General features: G+C 40.4%; 1 protein-coding gene across 4 annotated transcripts in view; it reads left to right on the plus strand.

Annotated features, from left to right (window-relative positions):
• Window positions 1–19,942, plus strand: part of RORB (RAR related orphan receptor B) — a 210,925-nt gene that overhangs the window by 132,579 nt on the left and 58,404 nt on the right. For all 4 annotated transcript variants that reach the window (XM_039223144.1, XM_039223147.1, XM_039223143.1 and 1 more), the window contains exons 2-4: window positions 3,094–3,179; window positions 8,803–8,944; window positions 17,631–18,032. In XM_039223144.1, coding sequence (XP_039079075.1) covers window positions 3,094–3,179; window positions 8,803–8,944; window positions 17,631–18,032 — 630 coding nt within the window. The remainder of the gene's footprint in view (window positions 1–3,093; window positions 3,180–8,802; window positions 8,945–17,630; window positions 18,033–19,942) is intronic.

Below are 19,942 nucleotides of genomic sequence, written 5' to 3' on the forward strand. Positions count from 1 at the left end.
ATAATAGGTAAAAATCATCATAGATTTTCCAAACTGATAATCCCTCCACACATATCAACACACATATATCTTTTTAAGTGACTTCTTTCTCTTTAAAAATACTGTTAAAATGTTTATGGTTCTTCAGGATTACATGTTGAGCTAAGATAATAAATATGTATAAATATGCAGATGCTCTATCGAATCATTCCTGATCCCATTTGTATTTCCCAAGTTGTGTAAGATAACCTTTGTGGCTTTCAAAAACATCTTCTCACACCCTAGGGGGCAAATTACCTCTATTTTCATTTCCTTTAGAGTTAGATCATTTTATAATTAAGAACTTATTGAAGCAGATTCTCTTCACGTGTAAGTTACTCCCTGGGGAGTAATTTATGCAAAGAGCACCTCTGACTTAATATCATATAAGCTTAACAACTGTACAATGGATACCTGGTATTTTTAGTCAATTTTGTAATCATTGTAACGAATCCACTGTTTGAAAGGTTATCACTAAAAAAAAGTGCAAATTATGTATAGTGTCATTCATTTGTGTTTTTTAAATAAGGGTTTTAGTAAAGGAACAATAATGTGGCTTGTCATAATTCTCGTCCAATAGTATTAGCAATACCAGTTAGCAATGGTTCTGATGCTGATTAAGACTGACATTTTGTAGCTCTTCACTATTTGCAAGGCAGTTCTACATAAAATATCTCATTAAACCTCAGAAATCTATGAAGTTTGTCAGCTAACTTTATAAACCAGGAAACAAGACTCTTATCTTAGCTATGGACCTAATCATTAACAGATTACAGACAGGAATCCAGGAAAACAGAATAGAAATTACACCAGATCTCACATTGTTCCCCATATCACAAAATCTTGAAAACAAATACTAGTTCATATAATCTGAAGGCTGAAAAAATGGAAACAATAGAAATACTTAGTTTAGTATTTTAGTTGACTTTGTCTCGTCTCCTGATATTTTTATTATTGTCTCTTTAGCTGGTACTATTGGAATAGTAAGAAATTTAAAATTGTATTCATACCGTGTCTTTGTGGTAGGGCAACGAAAAGTCACTGAACAAAGTATCAGGAAAATTGGTTAATTTCTGGTGGTCATCTCCCAAATCAACTCAAGGGCACCATTAACCACTTGGATTCTCAGTTTTCTCATATGAAAAATAGGATCATAATACTCAGATTTTTGCTTATAAAGATGATTTGAACATAGCGGGAAATACTGAATTTCAAAAAAAATGTAATATGTTCTCCTTAAGCTAAGTATTATCTTTTTTAAAAATGTAAAATAATAAGAAAATGAGGGTTATGTCTTGCATTTATCTGTTTTGTATATTCAAGGGTGAGAAACTGTAGAAAAGCATCCACATGGCAGATTGATGTACAAAGCATTTTGAGGCATATTTTGCATAATTATTTTAAATTGGGAACAGGAATAGCAGATCTTCCTGGTGTGTATAATTTTAACAACACTTAGAATACTACCAGAGACATAGGAATTACTACATTCTAAATAAAGTTTATCTCGTGGATTCATCCATAACCTCCATGCTGATGCCTTAAAATCATCTTTCCAGAGGGTTCTGTATACAGGTGCTTGCACATGCAAACATGCAAATTGGAAACCCTGCGTCCCACCATGTTCTGCAAAGTAGTTGCCTTACCAACAACTCCACTTGTGTCAAAACTCCTGTTGAACCTCACCCCTGAAGGGTGGAGCTAGAAGTCATCTTTGGATTCTTCATCTATTTCCACCTCTGTATCCTTTCTTTATCTTCATTGACCTATTTGCTTCTCCTTCTCCACTTACCCTGTGCCATTGAGGTAATCCATGCTTTCATCTTCTGACACCGGGTTTGGAATAGCCTTTTAGTCTTCTGGCTTTTTCCAGTTAGCTAAGGTACCCAAACCACCACTTTGATCATGCTGTCCCTTCCTTGAAACCTTGTGGCCCGTGGTAATAGGTGGAAATTCCTCTGCCCAACTCCCAGGAGCTCCATAATGTCTTATCACTCCCTCTACCCAGCCATATGGCCCATGTTTCCAGTAGAGCCGAGTTGTTTGTCTCAACAATCATGAGCCACAGTCATTCCAGTGGACCTCCTTCATTCCATTCTGCTTGCAGAAATGCCCTTTGCCTTTCACTTCAGCCCAACTGTATCATCACACTCTTCAAAATCAACCGTAACGTCTTCATCTCCATGAAATTATTGTTTGCATTGAAGTCATAGAAGCCTCATGTTTTATCATTTTCTCTGATGTTTCCATGCATTAATTTTGTTTTATGAATGAAATTATCTGTGTCATTAATATATCATATCTCGTGCCAACAACTTTTATTTTAGCGGACATATGGAGGGTGCTCAATAAATATTGTCACCATTGACATTTTCACAAGTAAACATCCAGCCACGTTATTTATAAAATCACACCCTCCCACTCCAGTTTTGCTTTGCTTACTCATTTAAAATACTGTTGAAATAAGGCTGTGTGATAGCTCTGGGACTTAATGTTTGAAGTGCAAAATAAGAAAACGGAAGCCACGGGGTTCAAGGGATTTTTTGGTCAAATTAATAACCAGCTCAGGTTTATTTTTTGAGTATGGTTTTTTTTTAAGTTTACTTATTTATTTTGAGAGAGAGTGCATGCGCAAGCAGGGTAGGAGCAGAGAGAAAGGGAGTGAGAGAGAGAGGATCCCAAGTAGGCTCCAGGCTCTGAGCTATCAGTGCAGAGCTGGATGTAGGGCTCTAACCCACGAACCATGAGACCACGACCTGAGCCTCAATCAAGAATCGTACACTTAACCCAGGTGCCCCAATAACCAGGTCAGGTTTAAAAAGGAAAAGGCAGTGAAGTAAGAGTTTAGAAAGCTTCCAGTCCCTAATTATATTTTGTAGTTTTAAAACAACAAAGCAAACCGTGGTAAATGGAGGGATACCCCTTCACTTAGAAGAAGCTTCAGGAAGCCCTTCAAATAGTGGTGGGTGACCCCACCCCAGGGTCTTCAAACACTCACATCGTGCCAGGAGGAGGTGGAGAGGGAGCCAGGCGGGCAAAAGGAAGGAGCTCAAAATGTCTGTTTTCCCCTTTCAGCACAAATTGAAGTGATACCATGCAAAATTTGTGGCGATAAATCCTCCGGGATCCACTACGGAGTCATCACGTGCGAAGGCTGCAAGGTAGGGGGGACTTTCACACAGCACTGCCTGCAACAGCGTCAGTGTTTGCCCTGAGGCATCCGTGTACCTCACCGTGCACATGGTGACATCTTTTTAAAGGATTCTTGGGCTTGCTGCTGACGCTTGGGAATTTCTGCTTGGTGTGTGGGTGGGTTGACTTCCTGTTCTTGGCCTTTCAGCCTTTTGTAATTGTCTAACTGGTCAGCAGCGACTGGAAAATGGATTGTTACTTAAGAGCTTGAAATATTCACATTTGCAGAGATATAAATACTGCCTCTTGCTCTTTTAACAGAACTGTATTCAGTAAACTCAAGGGCATTTATTACTTTACGAAACAACTAAAGGTTAAAGATGGTAAGCCAACAGCCTATACTTATTTATCTGCTTGAGAAAGACTTCAAGGTAACAGTTACAATATGCATATGTTCATCCTTTATTCTCACATTCCAGAAAAGAAGACATAAAATCATGGAATGTTAGAAGGATACCAGATAATCTCTAAAGTAACTAAAAATTATCTGCCCCAACCTCCTCATTTTTCAATGAGATAATGAAGTATAAACAAGATGATGTCATTTGGCCAACATCGCTGATCTAGTTAGTGAAAAAGTATGGCCAAAGGCACAGGATTTTTCATTCTTGGTCCAGTGTTTCCCTCCAAGGACAATTGAACCAATCCTTCCAAAGACAAACTAATTCCTTATGAGCAAGATGCTCTTCAAATACAAAGTTGAAAATAGCAGTAACATAGACCTAATCTGAAATAAGGGAAACTTGAAACTTAACAGTAAGTGTTTAAAATTCTTCCTTAGAAGAAAAAACAAGAGAGAGAGACTAAGTATCAAGGGAGAAATAAACAATTCCACACCTAATTTCAAAGGGCAACTTGTCACCAGACCAAAATGCAGCTATAATCTGTGAGTGAAAAGTGATACTTTGGCAAAGTTTTTGATGAAAACAATTATGGTTTTGATCAAAGATGCAAGCAATGTGGGGTGCCTGGGTGGTTGAGTCAGTTAAGCGTCTGACTTCGGCTTAGGTCGTGATCTCTTAGTTTGTGAGTTCAAGCCCCGTCTGTGCTGACAGCTCAGAGTCTGGAGCCTCCTTCAGATTCTGTGTCTCTGTCTGTCTGTGCCCCTCCCACACTTGTGCTCTCTCTAGCTCTGATAAATAAATAAAACTTTTTAAAAATTTTTTAAAAAGATGTAACCAGAGTGAATTTAATATCAATTTAATATCAGTAGACTGTGGGCACTGGCTGGCTCAGTCAATAGAGCATGTGGTTGTGAGCTCGAGTCCTACATTGGGTATAGAGATTCCTAAAAACACTTTTTTAATTAAAAAAAAAAGCAGTAGCCTGAAAGAGATGTAGCAAAATCATAAACTCTAAGGACTAACCTTAATCCTCACAGAGTCAAACAGGTGAAACAAAACAATCCGTAACTATCCAGTAGGGGTACTATGTGAAAACTTGGCAGTGTTCATTATGGTCTCAAAAATATGATTTCTGAAATTGAAACTGAAGTGAAGACAAGGAAAAGAAATAGAAATAAATGAAACTAAAGTGGGAAGAGGGCACAGAGAAGGGAGAATAATGAATATAACTAACCCATCGACATCCCGACCTGCTTCAGAGCGATAATCCATATTTGAACATCGTGAGATGTGCCTTGTACCACCCGGTTGCTCTGTGGATCTACAATTAAGCACTGCACATTATCCACCTTCATGCATTTTTTTCAACTCATCAGAAGACACAATAAAGCAAAATTACTAATCAGCAATTTTTTACCCTCCTTAGAGTAAGCTGTTACTACCTCAGGGAGGTAGACAAATAGTTTTCTTCATAAATGCTAATAATTTCAGAATCCAAAGCCTCCAGAGAAAGCATTTCCACCACCGTGTTGGTTGAGTAGATATTTTTAAGGCCTCTGGTCTAGTTTATTAGGTATCCACCAAATACATATATTTTTAGATCAATGTCAAAGTGGAAATCTGTTTCATTGTATGAGCTCTCTTTGGAAAATGCCTGATTTCAAAATATGAAGGTCTGTTCATCTTAGAAAGCAAAGCATTTTGTGTAGAAGATGATACCACTCGTGGTTAATTGGAAAATACTGCTCAGCGTTTGGAAGATGTGTATAGTAATATGATTCTCATACACAGGAACTCTCCATTTAAACCTAAATATCTAGCCATTATGAATAGTTTCCAGAGTTGGAGCCTCCACAGTCCTTTTATATTTCTGCAATTGTATCTTATAAGATGCTCTGTAATGTAACATTTCTACTTAGAGTTCAAGAATTTTATTTCCCACCCAACTTTTTGTAAAGTGCCCTGCCCCTGTTTTAAATCTGTTGAAACATGCTAAATCTTCTTTCCTAATTATTTTTCTCGATTATATAGCCTCTTTTTATAGCTTCAACTAAATAATTGGTTTTATGACCAAAAAAATCAAAACATTTTAAACAGTAATTTCCAGAAGATTTAACCGACCTTACAAATATATTCCACAGGTCAATAGCCAGAAACAGGCATGTAGGGTACAGCCATCATTTCTATTTAAAGCAGGAAACACAGTCAAAGAAGTTTTGCTGCTCTTCTGAAGCTATTCTTAACTTTTAGTCAAAAGGACATTGTACACCACACTACTTTTTTTTCATTTCATGGAAAAAACCCTACATTTGTAAATATGCTGTGTTTTTCTCCAACTAGAAACTCCAGAAATTCCGTTCAGCATAAGATGTCAATGTCAGCACCTTCGGTATCAAGCTCTGAATTTTCATAATGCCATTCTGAGTCAACGTAAACAGCCCATTTTAAATAACATCGGTTCAGCTTTGCACTTATTCAAATTCCCATTCATTCAATAACATTTGAAACAGACTCTCTTTTTCGTGCCAAAAACCTCATTTGCAATAATGAGCAACAGATAAGCAAGAAATGTCTCGTAATTAATGTCAAAGTGGCCTTACATTAGGCCTGTAGCTGTGACTTCAGAAGACTTCTCTGTCAGCTCTTTTGCTAAGTGGCACTAGAGTATCCAATGATAAAAAGCACCAATTCTTTCTTAAAATGTAAATTCCAAGTCATCTTTTACCAAGACTGATGGGCCGAAGTTATGCTTCCTGACACCTTTGATGGTACAGATCTTCCCTGATTTACATGGGGTTATGTCCCTATAAATTCGAACATCTCTTAAGTCAAAAATGCATTTAATACACTTAACCGAGTAAACATCATAGCTTAGCCTAACCCACCTTAAATGTGCTCGGAACACTTGCATTAGCCTACAATTGGGCAAAATCATCTAACATCAAGCCCATTGTATAATCAAGTATGGAATGTCTTATGTAATTTATTGAATACTGTACTGACCATGAAAACCAGAATGGCTGTGAGCGTATTGGTCGTTGACCCTCACAATCACGGGGCTGACCGGGAGCTGTGGCTGCAGCCCTGCCCAGCATCACAAAAGTGCATCATGCTGCCTGTCACTAGCCTGGGAAAAGATCCAGATTCAAAATTCGGAGTATGATTTCTACTGAATGTGTATTGCTTTCGGACCATCTGTAACGTCAAAAACTCATAAATTGAACCATCATAAGTCAGGGACCGTTTGTATATGGAGCACATCTTTTCAATCCCTGGGGGCTTGGATGGGCTCTGTTTGAAAGGGCTCCCTCCGTGAATTCCTTCACACTGAACAATTGGATATCTCATCCTGCCACCACTGGTCCATTATATAAATAACACACTAGGGTCTGTGAGGACCAAACTAGTCCTTGTTTAGAATGGCTTGGAGCTTACAACACAAAACCAGTTGGCATTTTTTTCTCTCTAAGAGCCATCCATTTCCAAAGTTCTTCACAAGCGTGGCAAGGGCTTGGGGCACCTGGGTAGCTTAGTCAGTTAAGCATCTGACTCTTGGTTTTGGGTCATGATCTCACAGTTTCATGAGTTCAAGCCCTGAAGCGGGCCCTGTGCTGGCAGTGCAGCAACTGCTTGAGATTCTCTCTCTCCCTTTCTCTGTCCCTCCCCTACTTACTCTGTCTCTGTCTCTCTCAAAATAAATAAGTAAACTAAAAAAAAAAAAAAAAAGAGTGGCAACCTCTCTTTACAGTGCCAGGCCATGCCATATGAGAGCCCCAAACTAAAGGAAAATCAATGACCTTGATCCTTTTTAAACTTTTCAGGGTGTTTTGCATTGATGTTGATTCTTAATATATTGTACTAAGATATTACTTATCATAATTAACAAGTTGTGGCAATCCTTAAATTTTGTGGCCAAGATGGGTGCCTCACTAGCCACACCTAGTCTCAGCCCTGCTCTGTCCCTTTGTTGATAATCAAGGAAACCCACATTTTCCCCTTTAAAGTTTTCTTTTTTTTTTCTTTACTGTTTTTTTAAATTTTCCTTAAGGTTTATTTATTCTTGAGAGAAAGACAGACAGAATGAGAGCAGGGGAGGGGCAGAGAGAGAGGGAGACACAGAATCCAAAGCAGCTCCAGGCTCTGAATGGTCAGCACAGAGCCCGACACGGGACTCAAACTCACAAACCACAAGATCACGACCAGAGCTGAAGTCAGATGCTCAACCGACTGAGCCACCCAGGTGCCCCAAAGAATTTTTTAAACAATTAACTCAGCTATGGATTTATTTAGAATGGTTACGTACAGTCCATGGCAGTTAACTGTGTACCTGAAAGAAACTTGTATGAAAAGTTCCTACATCTCTGTAGTCTATTTATTGTTTATTTTTATTGAAAAGTTTATTTACCATATTTCCTTTAAAAATATGGTTAATTATGAGGCACACACTGGTTTACAAAACAACCTTGCAGATGCCGTCTGGCCATATTTTAAATTTGTCACATGGGTAAAATTGCTTCTTAGAAACTGGGAAGATATTGGTACATCTTGAGCCCACTCCTCTCAGTACAGCTCTTGTGGCCAAGATCCCAAGCTCCTCACCCCCACAGCACTTGACATAAGCCTGTGTTATTGTCTCCATCAAGTTTTGTCATATTTGGCTTAGCAGTGACACTGTCCTCTGCCACTCCTTTGATGCCAGGAACTCCGTTCTGTTTTTCTTTGCAAAGAACAACACAGTGCACACGTGTCTTTAGTAAACATTGATTAAATGAATGAATGAAAGATGCCTTCATATCTCTGTAGAGGGTACATATTTTCCCCCAGGAGAAACATCTGTAAGGTGTCCAAGAAGTATCAAAAACAATTTTTTTTATTAAGCTCCATTACGTTCATAGTAGAAAATATAGGCACACCTGCGTGGCTCAGTCGGTTAAGCATCCGACTTCAGCCCAAGGTCATGATCTCACAGTTTGTGGGTTTGAGCCCCATGTCGGGCTCTGTGCTGACAGCTCAGAGCCTGGAGCCTGTTTCAGATTCTGTATCTCCCTCTCTCTCTGACCCTCCCCTGCTCACGCTCTTTCACTCTCTCGCTCTCTCTCTCTCTCTCTCTCAGAAATAAATTTTTAAAAAATTAAAAAAAAAAGAAAAAAAATAAGAAAATATAGCCACCATGTATGTTAATTATAGTTAATTATATCTGTCTTCCTTCTTATAAATAATGTCTCCCTTCCTTTCTCTTTGCTTCTAGGGGTTCTTTAGGAGGAGCCAGCAAAACAATGCATCATATTCCTGCCCAAGGCAGAGAAACTGTTTGATCGACAGAACCAATAGAAACCGTTGCCAACACTGCCGGCTGCAGAAGTGTCTTGCCCTAGGGATGTCAAGAGATGGTAAGGCACTGCCTCCCGGGCTCTTACTTAAAGGTTTTCACGTGGGGCGCCCGGGTGGCTCAGTTGGTTAAGCATCTGACTTCGGCTCAGGTATTGGTCTCACGGTTCATGAATTCAAGCCCCGTGTCGGGCTCTGTGCTGACAGCTCAGAGCCTGGAGCCTGCTTCGGATTCTGGGTCTCCCTCTCTCTGACCCTCCCTTGCCAACATTCTCTCTCACTCTCTCTCCCTCTCAAAAATAAATAAACATTTTTAAAAATTAAAGGCTTTCACGTGGATGCTTTGCTGGAGTCTGTTTAAGCCATCAGACGGGTTTTAGACAAAGGGAATTGGGGATAAAAAGAAAAGAAAACTGTCTTCTGGTAGAACTTCTAAAAATGTCACATTGCCCATGAAATAGGAAGAAAGGAAAGACTTTACTGGAGCTCATGGAGCAAGCTGTACTAACAAGGTTAGGTGAAAGCCACATTGGCCTAGGTTCAAAAGCTTGCCTGTGCATGAGCCATTTCCTAGGATGTGAGATTTTCAGAGCTAAAACCAGGGAAAGTGTAAGGCAAACCAGGACCATTTGGTCACTGGGTGAGTCTGACTGGTATGCAAGGTGCGTGCTGTGCGGTGATGTTAAGGAGCAAAACCTACTTCCGTAGGAAGCCCAGAAGATCTACTGTTTGGGGCATGGACTTTTCTAAAGCATCATGAAAATTTCAAAGGCTGTAACAGAAGTCCAAGCCCTAAAAGGGCTGTGGAAGTAGTGTCCTCGGAATATGACCCAAATGGGTGAGCTGGGTCCCCCATTGAATATCTTAGATTAATGAAAGAAGACAAATAAACTCAAACTCAAAGAATTTTATCTAGTGTTGCTTCCATTTTTAAGCAGTCATCTAAACTAATTATCTTCCACACCTTCCCACCCCCCAACACTGGCTACAGTACTCCTGTATCAATCAGGTTGTGAACAACCCTGAGTCTTGGGGACACTTCTGTCTTATTCCCACTGTATCCTCAGGGTCCAGTTAAAGGCACACACCTAAATGTTTGTTGAATGAACCATGGAATTCTCTGTTACCCAGAGTCCGAGACACAGACTGTTCCCCTGGTACTTACTCTCTTTATGTGAATCATTGTAGATTCTCTACCTCTGGTCACACTCTTTCTAATGAAGTTCAAGGTAGTATGGAAGGAAGGAAGGAAGGAAGGAAGGAAGGAAGGAAGGAAGGAAGGAAGGAAGAAGGGAGGGAGGGAAGGAGGGAAGGAAGGAAGGAGGGAAGAAAGGAAAGATGGGTGGGGGGGGTTGACTTCCAGATCTTAAAGAAATAAGGATAATTGGCAGGCACTGGTCTCTTGATACATAGGGATTTTTATGAGTTATGAAATTATCCAGATTATCATTTGGATAAAATCAGTTCTGCATAAGCTTGATATTTAAACATACAAACTGCTTACTTCTTAGCTTGTATTCTCCAAATACGTATATCAGGAATGTTTACCTTTTATTTCTACTTCCCAACCCACCTAAACTTGTCTTGCATAAAAGTATACCTATAAGGTAAATTTGATCCAGAAAATATAAAGAATTTGACCTTGAGCCCTTCAGTTATAGGTAGCTTCTAAGGCTACGGAGATATGTTTCCAAGTTTTACTATTAACTAACTTTTTGTTTACTTGCTTTTCTGTACTTGCTAACCATGTAAATATACTCCTAGGGTGTGTACTTCCACATAACTCATGTGAAGAAAGTGGAAGGTAGGGGGGGTTAGTGGTTTTAAGGATTTATTTAGTGCAATTCTATGGAAACTTGAGCTGATGATTTTGTACTTCGTTTCCACTATATGGAGGCAGCATATTAATTGACAGTATATGAAAACTCCATTAATAATTGTGCAAAGAGAATGAACCATTGGTTATTTGTCTTTGTTACTTGTTCCTACAAGAAAAGGAAGTGTCTCTTTTGGAAGGGCAGACGTTTGGAGTCTGTGCTGGTGAACAGAATCATGGGCAAGAGATGTGTATATGGTCCAATGTTCACAAAATCTAGGAGATTGTCTGAATCCCATGGTACAAAAGGAAGTGTGTTGTGGGAGGAGGGTCATTTAATGGATAGAGCCACAATCTATTCTCAAGGGGGAAGAAATTTAGTGTAGTGCATCAGTTTGCAAGTAAAATCAATATAGTGTCCAAAGATCCTGGAGACTCAGGAAAATGATCTATCTTAGGTCCAGAGACCATTCTGAGGATGCCAGGGACATCTTCCCAAATGCCTCCTATGTCTTATGTCAAACTGATGACAAGAAGAAATGCCCTCAGAAGGTGGGAGTGGTGGTTGGGAATGAGGAGAAGAGGTTTCAGCAGAAGGAAAATGAAAAAAGAAAAGATTCGTCTAATGGAGAATGATTCTTCCTGACTAAGTTATGTAGAGGAAATTTCATCTGAACCTTGATTATAAAGAGTACTTACTTTAGACCAAATAAATTCTACTAATACCAGGATCGCTGAATAGGTTTTACCTCCTGTTGATATGTAATGTCTTGACTGGTATTGACGGCTTAGAAAGCCCTGAACTTATGGGCGATTGCCTATTTCTAGTTAGGACTCAACAATGAGAGCTGATACTTCTCCTGCCATTAATTCATTATGATTACCTTCTGTTTGTTGAGCAGGTATTTTCAAGCGCTTTGGTAGTAGTGCCAGTAACCAAAGTCAGATGCCCTCACACCTACCTTATTTCCACATACACCTTGCCCACATTCCTTCAGACACAAAGTGGCATCTTCATTTGGATAATTGCATATGTTTTCTGTCAGGGATGCATGGCACCAAGAACGTTTATTTCGCCTGCTTGGCCAAGGAAAAACCATGGATGGCTACTTGTAGATAGCTTGATATGACTGTTAAATCACTGGACTTTCATTCTCTCCTGAATTTCCACTTCAATAGTGGTTTATTAGCCATGGCACATAGATGAGTAGACAAAAACCTCAGCAATAACAAATTTTTTCATATTTAGTTAGGGCAGAGAATCAAAGCTCAAATCCACTTGAAATACATAAATGTGTGTTTATGTGTATAAAAAGGTGAAGGCAGGAAGTCTGGGTGGCTCAGTTGGTTAAGCATCTGACTCTTGATCTCAGCTCAGGGTGAGTTCAAGACCTACATTGGGCTCCTCACTGGGCATGAAGACTACTTTAAAAATTTTTTTAAAGGTGAAGGCATGCATTATTTATGTGTGAGAGCTGATAGAATGTATGCCCACCAAATACTCTCCACCATCTTATTTATTTTTCTTTTTAACCTTCATAAATGTTAGTTGCAGGAGTCTTTAGGATAAACTGTTTCCAATTGTACTACTGCAAACAAACAAATAAAAACCAGAAAAATGTTTGGCATCAGTAGGAAGATACTGGGCCCCAAGGAGAAAACATGATACTCACCTTGCAATAACTGAGTATGCATCCTTCCGATGACATGCATGTGTGAAAAAGCAGTAAGTAGCTGCCTAACAAGGATAAATTTCATAAAGTAGGTTTCTACCTATCCAGAATGGCATTGTCCAATATCCAGCATGGTATCCACATGTCATTATTAAATTTAAATTTAAATTTAAATTAATTAAAATTAAATACAACTTCAAATTCACTTCTTTAGTCACATTACTGCATTTAAGTGCTCAATAGTCCCATGTGCTTGTGGCTACCATATTGGAAACCATAGAGAACATTCAATCATCACAGGAAGTTCTATTGGGAAAAGAAAGGGATGCAAGAGAATATTTTGAAATTAGGAATAGGGTTGGGTAGATTGAATCTGATCTTTTCTACAAAGCTTTGAGTACTATAAAAAAGTCACATCTTTGAAACTGAAAAGAGCTAAATTAAGACCAGTTTCCTTGGTAAGCAACAAGATGTGAGCATGGAGAACTTTACAGCCAGAAGATTGTAAGAAGAAATAATTTCCAGAATGACCGTGGAAGGTCATAGATGATAGTTCTACAATTGGGCTCTCTTGATACCAGCAGCCTATATCTAGCCGTCATGTGTTGGTAAGCAGAAATCTTCAAAGAAGCAATGACTTTGTTTTACAGTTACCCCAAAAACTTCCATTCCACTTAGCATCCCACAATCCAGATATAAGTTAAAAGATTCCCAATACTTTGCATAAAATCTCTCTTTGCTTGTGTGAGATCAAAATGAGTGATCAGAGCATATCGTGAGCAAATACCACCATCCCTGAATATTTAGAAGGCACTTGCAATGTATACAGAACTGTGCAAGTTTCTTTGCGAACTAGCAGTTTAACAAGAGGCTGCCTCCATACTCAAGTAAAAATCATCAACAGAATGACTCAAGTCTGAGAGGGACAAACCCTTAAAATATGTGCCATTCTGATTAATGAGTAGTGGTAAGAAGAATGCTAATCCTTGAAAATATGACAGTAATACAGCCTTTGCTAAAAATAGGCCTATGAATACAACAAATGTTTTTTACAGATAGTGACAACGGATTATATACATGTCAGGGAAGCTGAGTAGATTTATTTGTTCCATGTACTGTAATTGTTTTCCCCAAATATGGGACTACTTTTATTATAAGAAAGGGGCACAAAACTGAAACCGTGGGTCATCACTGTTCCTAAAGTGAATGGAAAAATTATTCTAAAATAGTATTAGAGTAATTGTCAGCATAGTTCTTGATTTAGGACGAAGTCTGATAATTCCAAAATGTAATAGAGCTCTAAGTTGTCTCTGAAAATATTTCCATTTTTTCAGTGACCTGATAAGTTAATACCTTGGAAGAGGCATCACTATTCACCATTGTGTTTTCAGATGTTTACCAGGCAGAGGTCTTGACAGCGTACTTATTTGACGTTGTTTGCTTGGATTACGAGATCTGTGGTCAACAGCAGATTTCTGGACCTAAACTTATTAAATGCAAGGTCTTAACTGGGTTTGTTCATTAGCCGCCATCTATAGGTCAGCCGCCATCTATAGGTCAGCCGCTGAGGGTAGATGGCCTTGTCTGGAAAGACCGGGGTGGCTCAGCCTTGCTTCACAAGCCTTATCGTCTAGGAAGCTAGTTTAGGCACGTCCTTTTTGTGGTGAGATATTCAATCACACAAGAACTTTTGAAGCCTCTGTTTGTATCACATATTTCAATATCCCAATGGCCCAAAGCAGGTCACATTGATGAGGTTTTTTGGGGTGACAGTGGGGCTCATGAGGTCTGGAGCCGATTATCAGAAAATAATTCTTGAAGACGTCTTTGGTGCAAAAATGTGATTTCATTTAAGACCGGGGACAGGACCCGTGGGCAGGAAGAGCTGCCCAGGGAACCTGAGGAGAGACTGGTTACATACTCTGGGGTTGGGGAAAGTAAAGTCCAGAGGAAGTTTCCAGTAAGATTTTCATATGCTAAAGAACTTGACTCCTAGGATAGTGGAGGCCTAGCTATTGTCAAGCCGAAGCTGTTTTTCCCTCTAGCAAATCATTAACATGCAGACAGTAAGGAGTTCCTGGAGAAACATTTTACTCTGCCAGCCTCAAGTATTTGTCAATGGGCTGTGGGTTATAAGGAAATGAAGTTCTATCTGCCATTTCCTTCTGCCTTTGTTTCTCATATCACTATGGAGGGTGATGGAGACTTTTAGATCCTTCAGGACCTTCCCATTTTCCCCTTTCCTTTTTCCTTGGGCAGCCAGGAGTGCCCGAGGAGTAGCACACACATCCCTCCTGGGGGTGGGGGTGTTTGTGGCCTGTCAGCTTCCCTTACGCTTTCACAGCTACAGGACCTTGAAGCAAGTGGTGAGGCCCAGTGTCTGCCCAGAATGAAAGGGCCTTGCATATTTACACCAGGAAGGGCATGGAAGTAGGTGAGAGCAATCAGGATCATTAATAGAATCCATCCACCACAAGTATATTTCACCTAAATATAGATCGTAAGGAAATCTAAAGCAAGATGTAAATGGAAAGGGTTTTCAAAGAAGGCACTACATTTATGTCTCCATGATAGAAATGCTTCTCCTTCTCAGTCTTTCTTCTCTACAGATTTTATACAAAAAATATGGGAAACTATTCTACTAAAGTAACTCAGAAGATAGATCTACTTAGGCCAAAATAAAATCTTAATCTGTAGCAATAGATAGAAATTTTGCATCACCCTCCATAGCTCTGTAGCAAATTGCTGTTCTGAACCTACCTGAATGCAAGACAGGTTAGTAAATAAGGAAGCATGTCACATTAATTTCTTCGGGAGGTGGGAGTGTTCTTTCTGAATCAAAAGTTATCATGATATTTGTTTCCTATACAAGAAGTTTTTTCCCCAAGAGAATTTGTATTTATTTATTTAAAAATATTTATTTAAGGGGCGCCTGGGTGGCTTAGTTGGTTAAGTGTCCGACTTTCGCTTAGGTCATGATCTCGCAGTTCGTGGGTTCGAGCCCCGTGTCGGGCTCTGTGCTGATTGCCGGCTCAGAGCCTGGAGGCTGTTTCAGAGTCTGTGTCTCCCTCTCTCTCTGACCCTCCCCTGCTCACGCTGTCTCTCTCTCTCTCCTAGAAATAAATTTAAAAATATTAAAAAGTAAAAATAAAAAAACAAAAATATTTATTTAAAATTATATATAATATATATTATATAATATATATAATATTTGTAAAGTTATAATTTAAAGGTAAAAATGAATGCCTTCTCTAAAATTTACTTTAGGATTTGTCCCATGGACAAACTGGAAATATCACTGCAATTAGTAAGCAAATCCATGTGTCTCTGAGAAACAGAATCTAATAAAGATTGTGTCTCTACCAACACAGTTAAACACAATGATCTTAAATTTTTCGAGATTCTATAAAAATGACAGCTGAGGTAGAAAGGGGAGTTTGGGCTGAATTGAACAGATGAATTGTCTTCATTCAGAAAACTTACTGGACAATCACCCCTTTGTTTTTCTATTTAGGCAGCCTCAGAATGCCAGAACTTTTTTTTTTTTTTTTTAACTGAAGATTAAGGAAAAACAGAAAGTTTGGGCTGCTCCAAATCCAGTCCTCATACCCACAATCCAGCAGGCAGGAAAGAAGAAAACAGCGGGCCCGGACACTCACAAGTATATGCAGCAATTTCATTTACCTCCTGTTAACCCAGAACTTAATCACATAGCGGCACCTGGCAGTGAGGGAGGCTGGGAACTGTGGTCTCCATACTGAACAGCCGATGCTCAGATAAAACTTGGTGGCTCTGTAACCAACAGAAAGAGAAGATGAACACTGATGGAACACGGCCGGGAGGTAAAGGGGTGGCCGTTTCATAATACGAATCTCTTCTGTGGGCCCTCTGTTCTGGAAAGTTCTTGAGCACTTCACCATTAGTTATTTTCAGAAATTATTCTCATCAATCCGAGTAACTTACTCCAGGACTTGGACCTGTTCTTCCCCTCCACGTTCTTTTTTCTACATCCCCTGGGCTTCCAGATGCCAACAGGTGATGAGAACACTATCATGAAAGCAAAGGAAAGGGGAATTCAGAGAGGAGCCTCGAGTTTCTCATAATTCCCACCACTAACATGAACTGCAGGATATAGAGTTTGATGATTCAGACAATGTGGTTTCTTGTGTAAAACACTCACAGCCTACACTGGGAGTTGACAGTTTGTGAGGAGAAATGTCAATATCCATAATAATTAGGAGGTTAAACTCTATTAGTTAAGAAACAATGAATTCAGATCAAAGCATCCTCTGTTCTGTGGCCACTTGCAGAGCCTTCTCCTCCCTTTTCCTCACAATGGCTGAGGATTTTGCCAGAAGAGAAGGGCGATATAAAACTTGGGGCTGGTAGAACAAGAAAGGGGGTAGCTGTGGGCTCCCTTGCTGAGCATTGGATAAGTAAGATTGCTGTTACCCAAAGATTCTTTGAATTTGGTCCCAAAAGCCAGCTGAAGACAAATACTTACTTAAAAATGTGTTTATCATCCTGCCCCACATCGCTGGTCTTACCCAACATGCTGTTTAGAAAACAGTGAGGGTCGCCTGGGTGGCTCAGTCTGTTAAGCGTCCAACTTGGGCTCAGGTCATGATCTCTCAGTTCCTGAGTTCAAGCCCTGCATCCAGCTCTGTGCTGACAGCTCAAAGCCTGGAGCCTGCATGGGATTCTGGGTCTCCCTTTTCTCTCTGCCCCTCCCCCCATGTGTTTCTCTCTCTCTCTCTCTCTCTCTCTCTCTCCCTCTCTCTCAGAAATAAACATTTATTTTAAAAGGTGAGGCATGGCCATTGATTTAAAAAAAATGAAAATAGTGAAATAATAGGGTCTTATAAACAGTCTAGTAATCTAACGCTTAGTTGCGGAAGCTGATGATGAATGTTGGCTGACATTTTAACAGCAGGTACTATTTGGTAGTTTTTGGCTTGTGGAATTTTTTCCCCCACACGTAAGAAAGAACCAGGAAATACGCCTTCTAACTTCATGGCAATCAGAAATACATAAGTCCTGGCATTTCTTCCTAGCTTGGGGTTAGCTCTCACTCTGCCCAGCCAGCACGACACCCCTGAACGTGGCCTTTCACCAACCGTGGGGTGCCAGAACGGAGCCTTGGGCCGTCGAGCTGGGGTTTTGTGTACCGGACGCCGAGGGGACAGCTCTCCGTGTCCCCTCGGAGGGATCGAGAGTGGTAACCCCAGGTGTCCTCTTCTGCTTTGTGTCTCCACGCAGCTGTGAAGTTCGGGAGGATGTCCAAGAAGCAGAGGGACAGCCTGTACGCCGAGGTGCAGAAGCATCAGCAACGGCTGCAGGAGCAGCGGCAGCAGCAGAGCGGGGAGGCGGAAGCCCTGGCCAGGGTCTACAGCGGCAGCATCAGCAACGGCCTGGGCAGCCTGGGCAGCGAGGCCGGCGGCACCTACGCCAACGGACACGTCATCGACCTGCCCAAGTCCGAGGGTTATTACAACGTGGATTCCGGCCAGCCGTCCCCTGATCAGTCAGGACTTGACATGACTGGGATCAAACAGATAAAGCAAGAACCTATCTATGACCTCACGTCCGTACCCAACTTGTTTACCTATAGCTCTTTCAACAACGGGCAGCTAGCACCCGGGATAACGATGACTGAAATCGGTAAGTGGCGTTCCTTACCCCCCACCCCCACCGCCTCATTTTTGGCAATGGCGCTTTGAAGTTGCCTCCGTCTTTGTTTAGTCTGGCCATTTTCTCAGGTCTAGGTTCGAGGACTTGCCTTCGTGGCTTCTAATGAAAAAATAAAATAAACTATTTGATTTAAAAATACATTTTAATAAACGGCATTGTTCCCCAGCCCCATAAAAGTTTATGTCAAGCAAAGGAAGAAGGAAGAAATTAAAAACAGAAAGATGCTACCCGTAAGGAAGAGACGCTACCTGTTGAACTTGGGTTCAATTTGGTATAAACACAAGAATTTCAGCAAGTTTTCCGAGCGATACCATTTAAAATAAACTAGCTAAGGGATGTAGAAACAGTATGTAATAACTGAAGGAGCAGGGCTCCAACTCTTCCTCTAAGATAACTTGGGACAAACCATAAGCAAATGGGACCTCAGTTTGCTTCTTTTCAAAGGTAGAGGGGTAGTAGACCAGAAGCTGGCTAAGTGTCTTGTAAGCCTGAATTCAAGAATTCTACATGGGAATAGAGTCTGAACCAATGGCAGTGAAAAGAGGTTGGTCTGGAATGTTCACGGAACATACGAGCAACAAATAAGTTGCAGCAAACAGGGCTAGTCCCAAGCATGATGGCCTCAGCAACCTAACCCTCCTTCAGTTGCAGTGAACTTTGATCCCTTACGGAGTGGTCCTCAAGAGTGCCCTGTCCTAGGCATGCTCTCTTCTGACCTGTTACAACTTTGTTTTACCCTGTTGAACTCAGGAGTCTATTAAATGTTTAACCAGTCAATCTCGTTAGCTAACGGCCATAAAAATATTGATGTAGGTTTAACACATGAGCCCCTGGATAACGAGGCTGCATGCTAACAGTGACCTAGAAGACCTACCCAAACAGTGTCTCTATCAGGCTTCATTGTGGTAGTTGGGGTGGGGAGGTGGGGGGGAAGCAAGCTTGGAGCAACCCCCCACTCTCATCCTGACCTGAGTTCAAATGCTGACTCTGGCTTATCATTGAAGCTGGGGCGAGTTGCTGGATCCCGGCTTGCTCATCTTTAAAAAGGGGAAAGTTTTCGTTCTTAGATCACACGGTTGTCTAAGAATTAAATGAGCTCATACTTGCAAAACAGAGTGATGTTGGACACTAGGCAAGTGTTCAGTAGCTCTTAGCTGTTATTATTTGGATGCCAGTCACCTTCTCTGTCTAAACTGTGAGTAGGAGCCCAGAGCCTACGAGTGTTTTAAATAAAGTTGACGTGAACACATAATGAAGTACATGCCATATGTATCCTGGCTACTTCTACCATCTGGGTGAGGAAGAAGTGATGTTACACAGTTATACAACCTGAAACGCTCTTCCTCTTGTTTAGCAAGTTAGCATGTGACAGTGACTGAAGAAGTGGTTGACAAAGCACCTGTAATGACATTCACTACTGAGAGACACAGAAAACTGAACATCCACCATCACAACAAAAATTCATTATTCATTATTTTTGCTCCCTTTAACCTTGTTTCTTTTAATTATGTCTTAGGCACTTCAAATACATTTAATGTTCACAAACACCTTTTAAGTAAAAATAGGAGTCCTATTTTACAGATGTGGACACAGAAGCTTAGATGTGTCTCATGAGCTTCCCAGGGTCCTTCGGTTCCACCCAGGCAATCCAGTTCCAGAGTCCTTTTGCTTATTCATTACCCTGTTACGTGCTCTGGGTTTAAAGTCCACAAACTGTACTGTCAACCAATAGGGACAGCCTTTTAAAGTGGAGTCACTCAATTTCCAAGGAGACATATTAAAAAGAAAAAGAAACAAGCACCATTTTTCCCCTTAATATCTAAGTGTCTGAGTCTGATACTGAACATATGTATAAAACATAATGAGGCAAAAACTCGTCG

This window comes from Hyaena hyaena, unplaced genomic scaffold (assembly GCF_003009895.1).
Source record: "Hyaena hyaena isolate Hyena2069 unplaced genomic scaffold, ASM300989v1 scaffold_1284, whole genome shotgun sequence".
In the NCBI taxonomy this organism is placed as follows: Eukaryota; Metazoa; Chordata; class Mammalia; order Carnivora; family Hyaenidae; genus Hyaena; species Hyaena hyaena.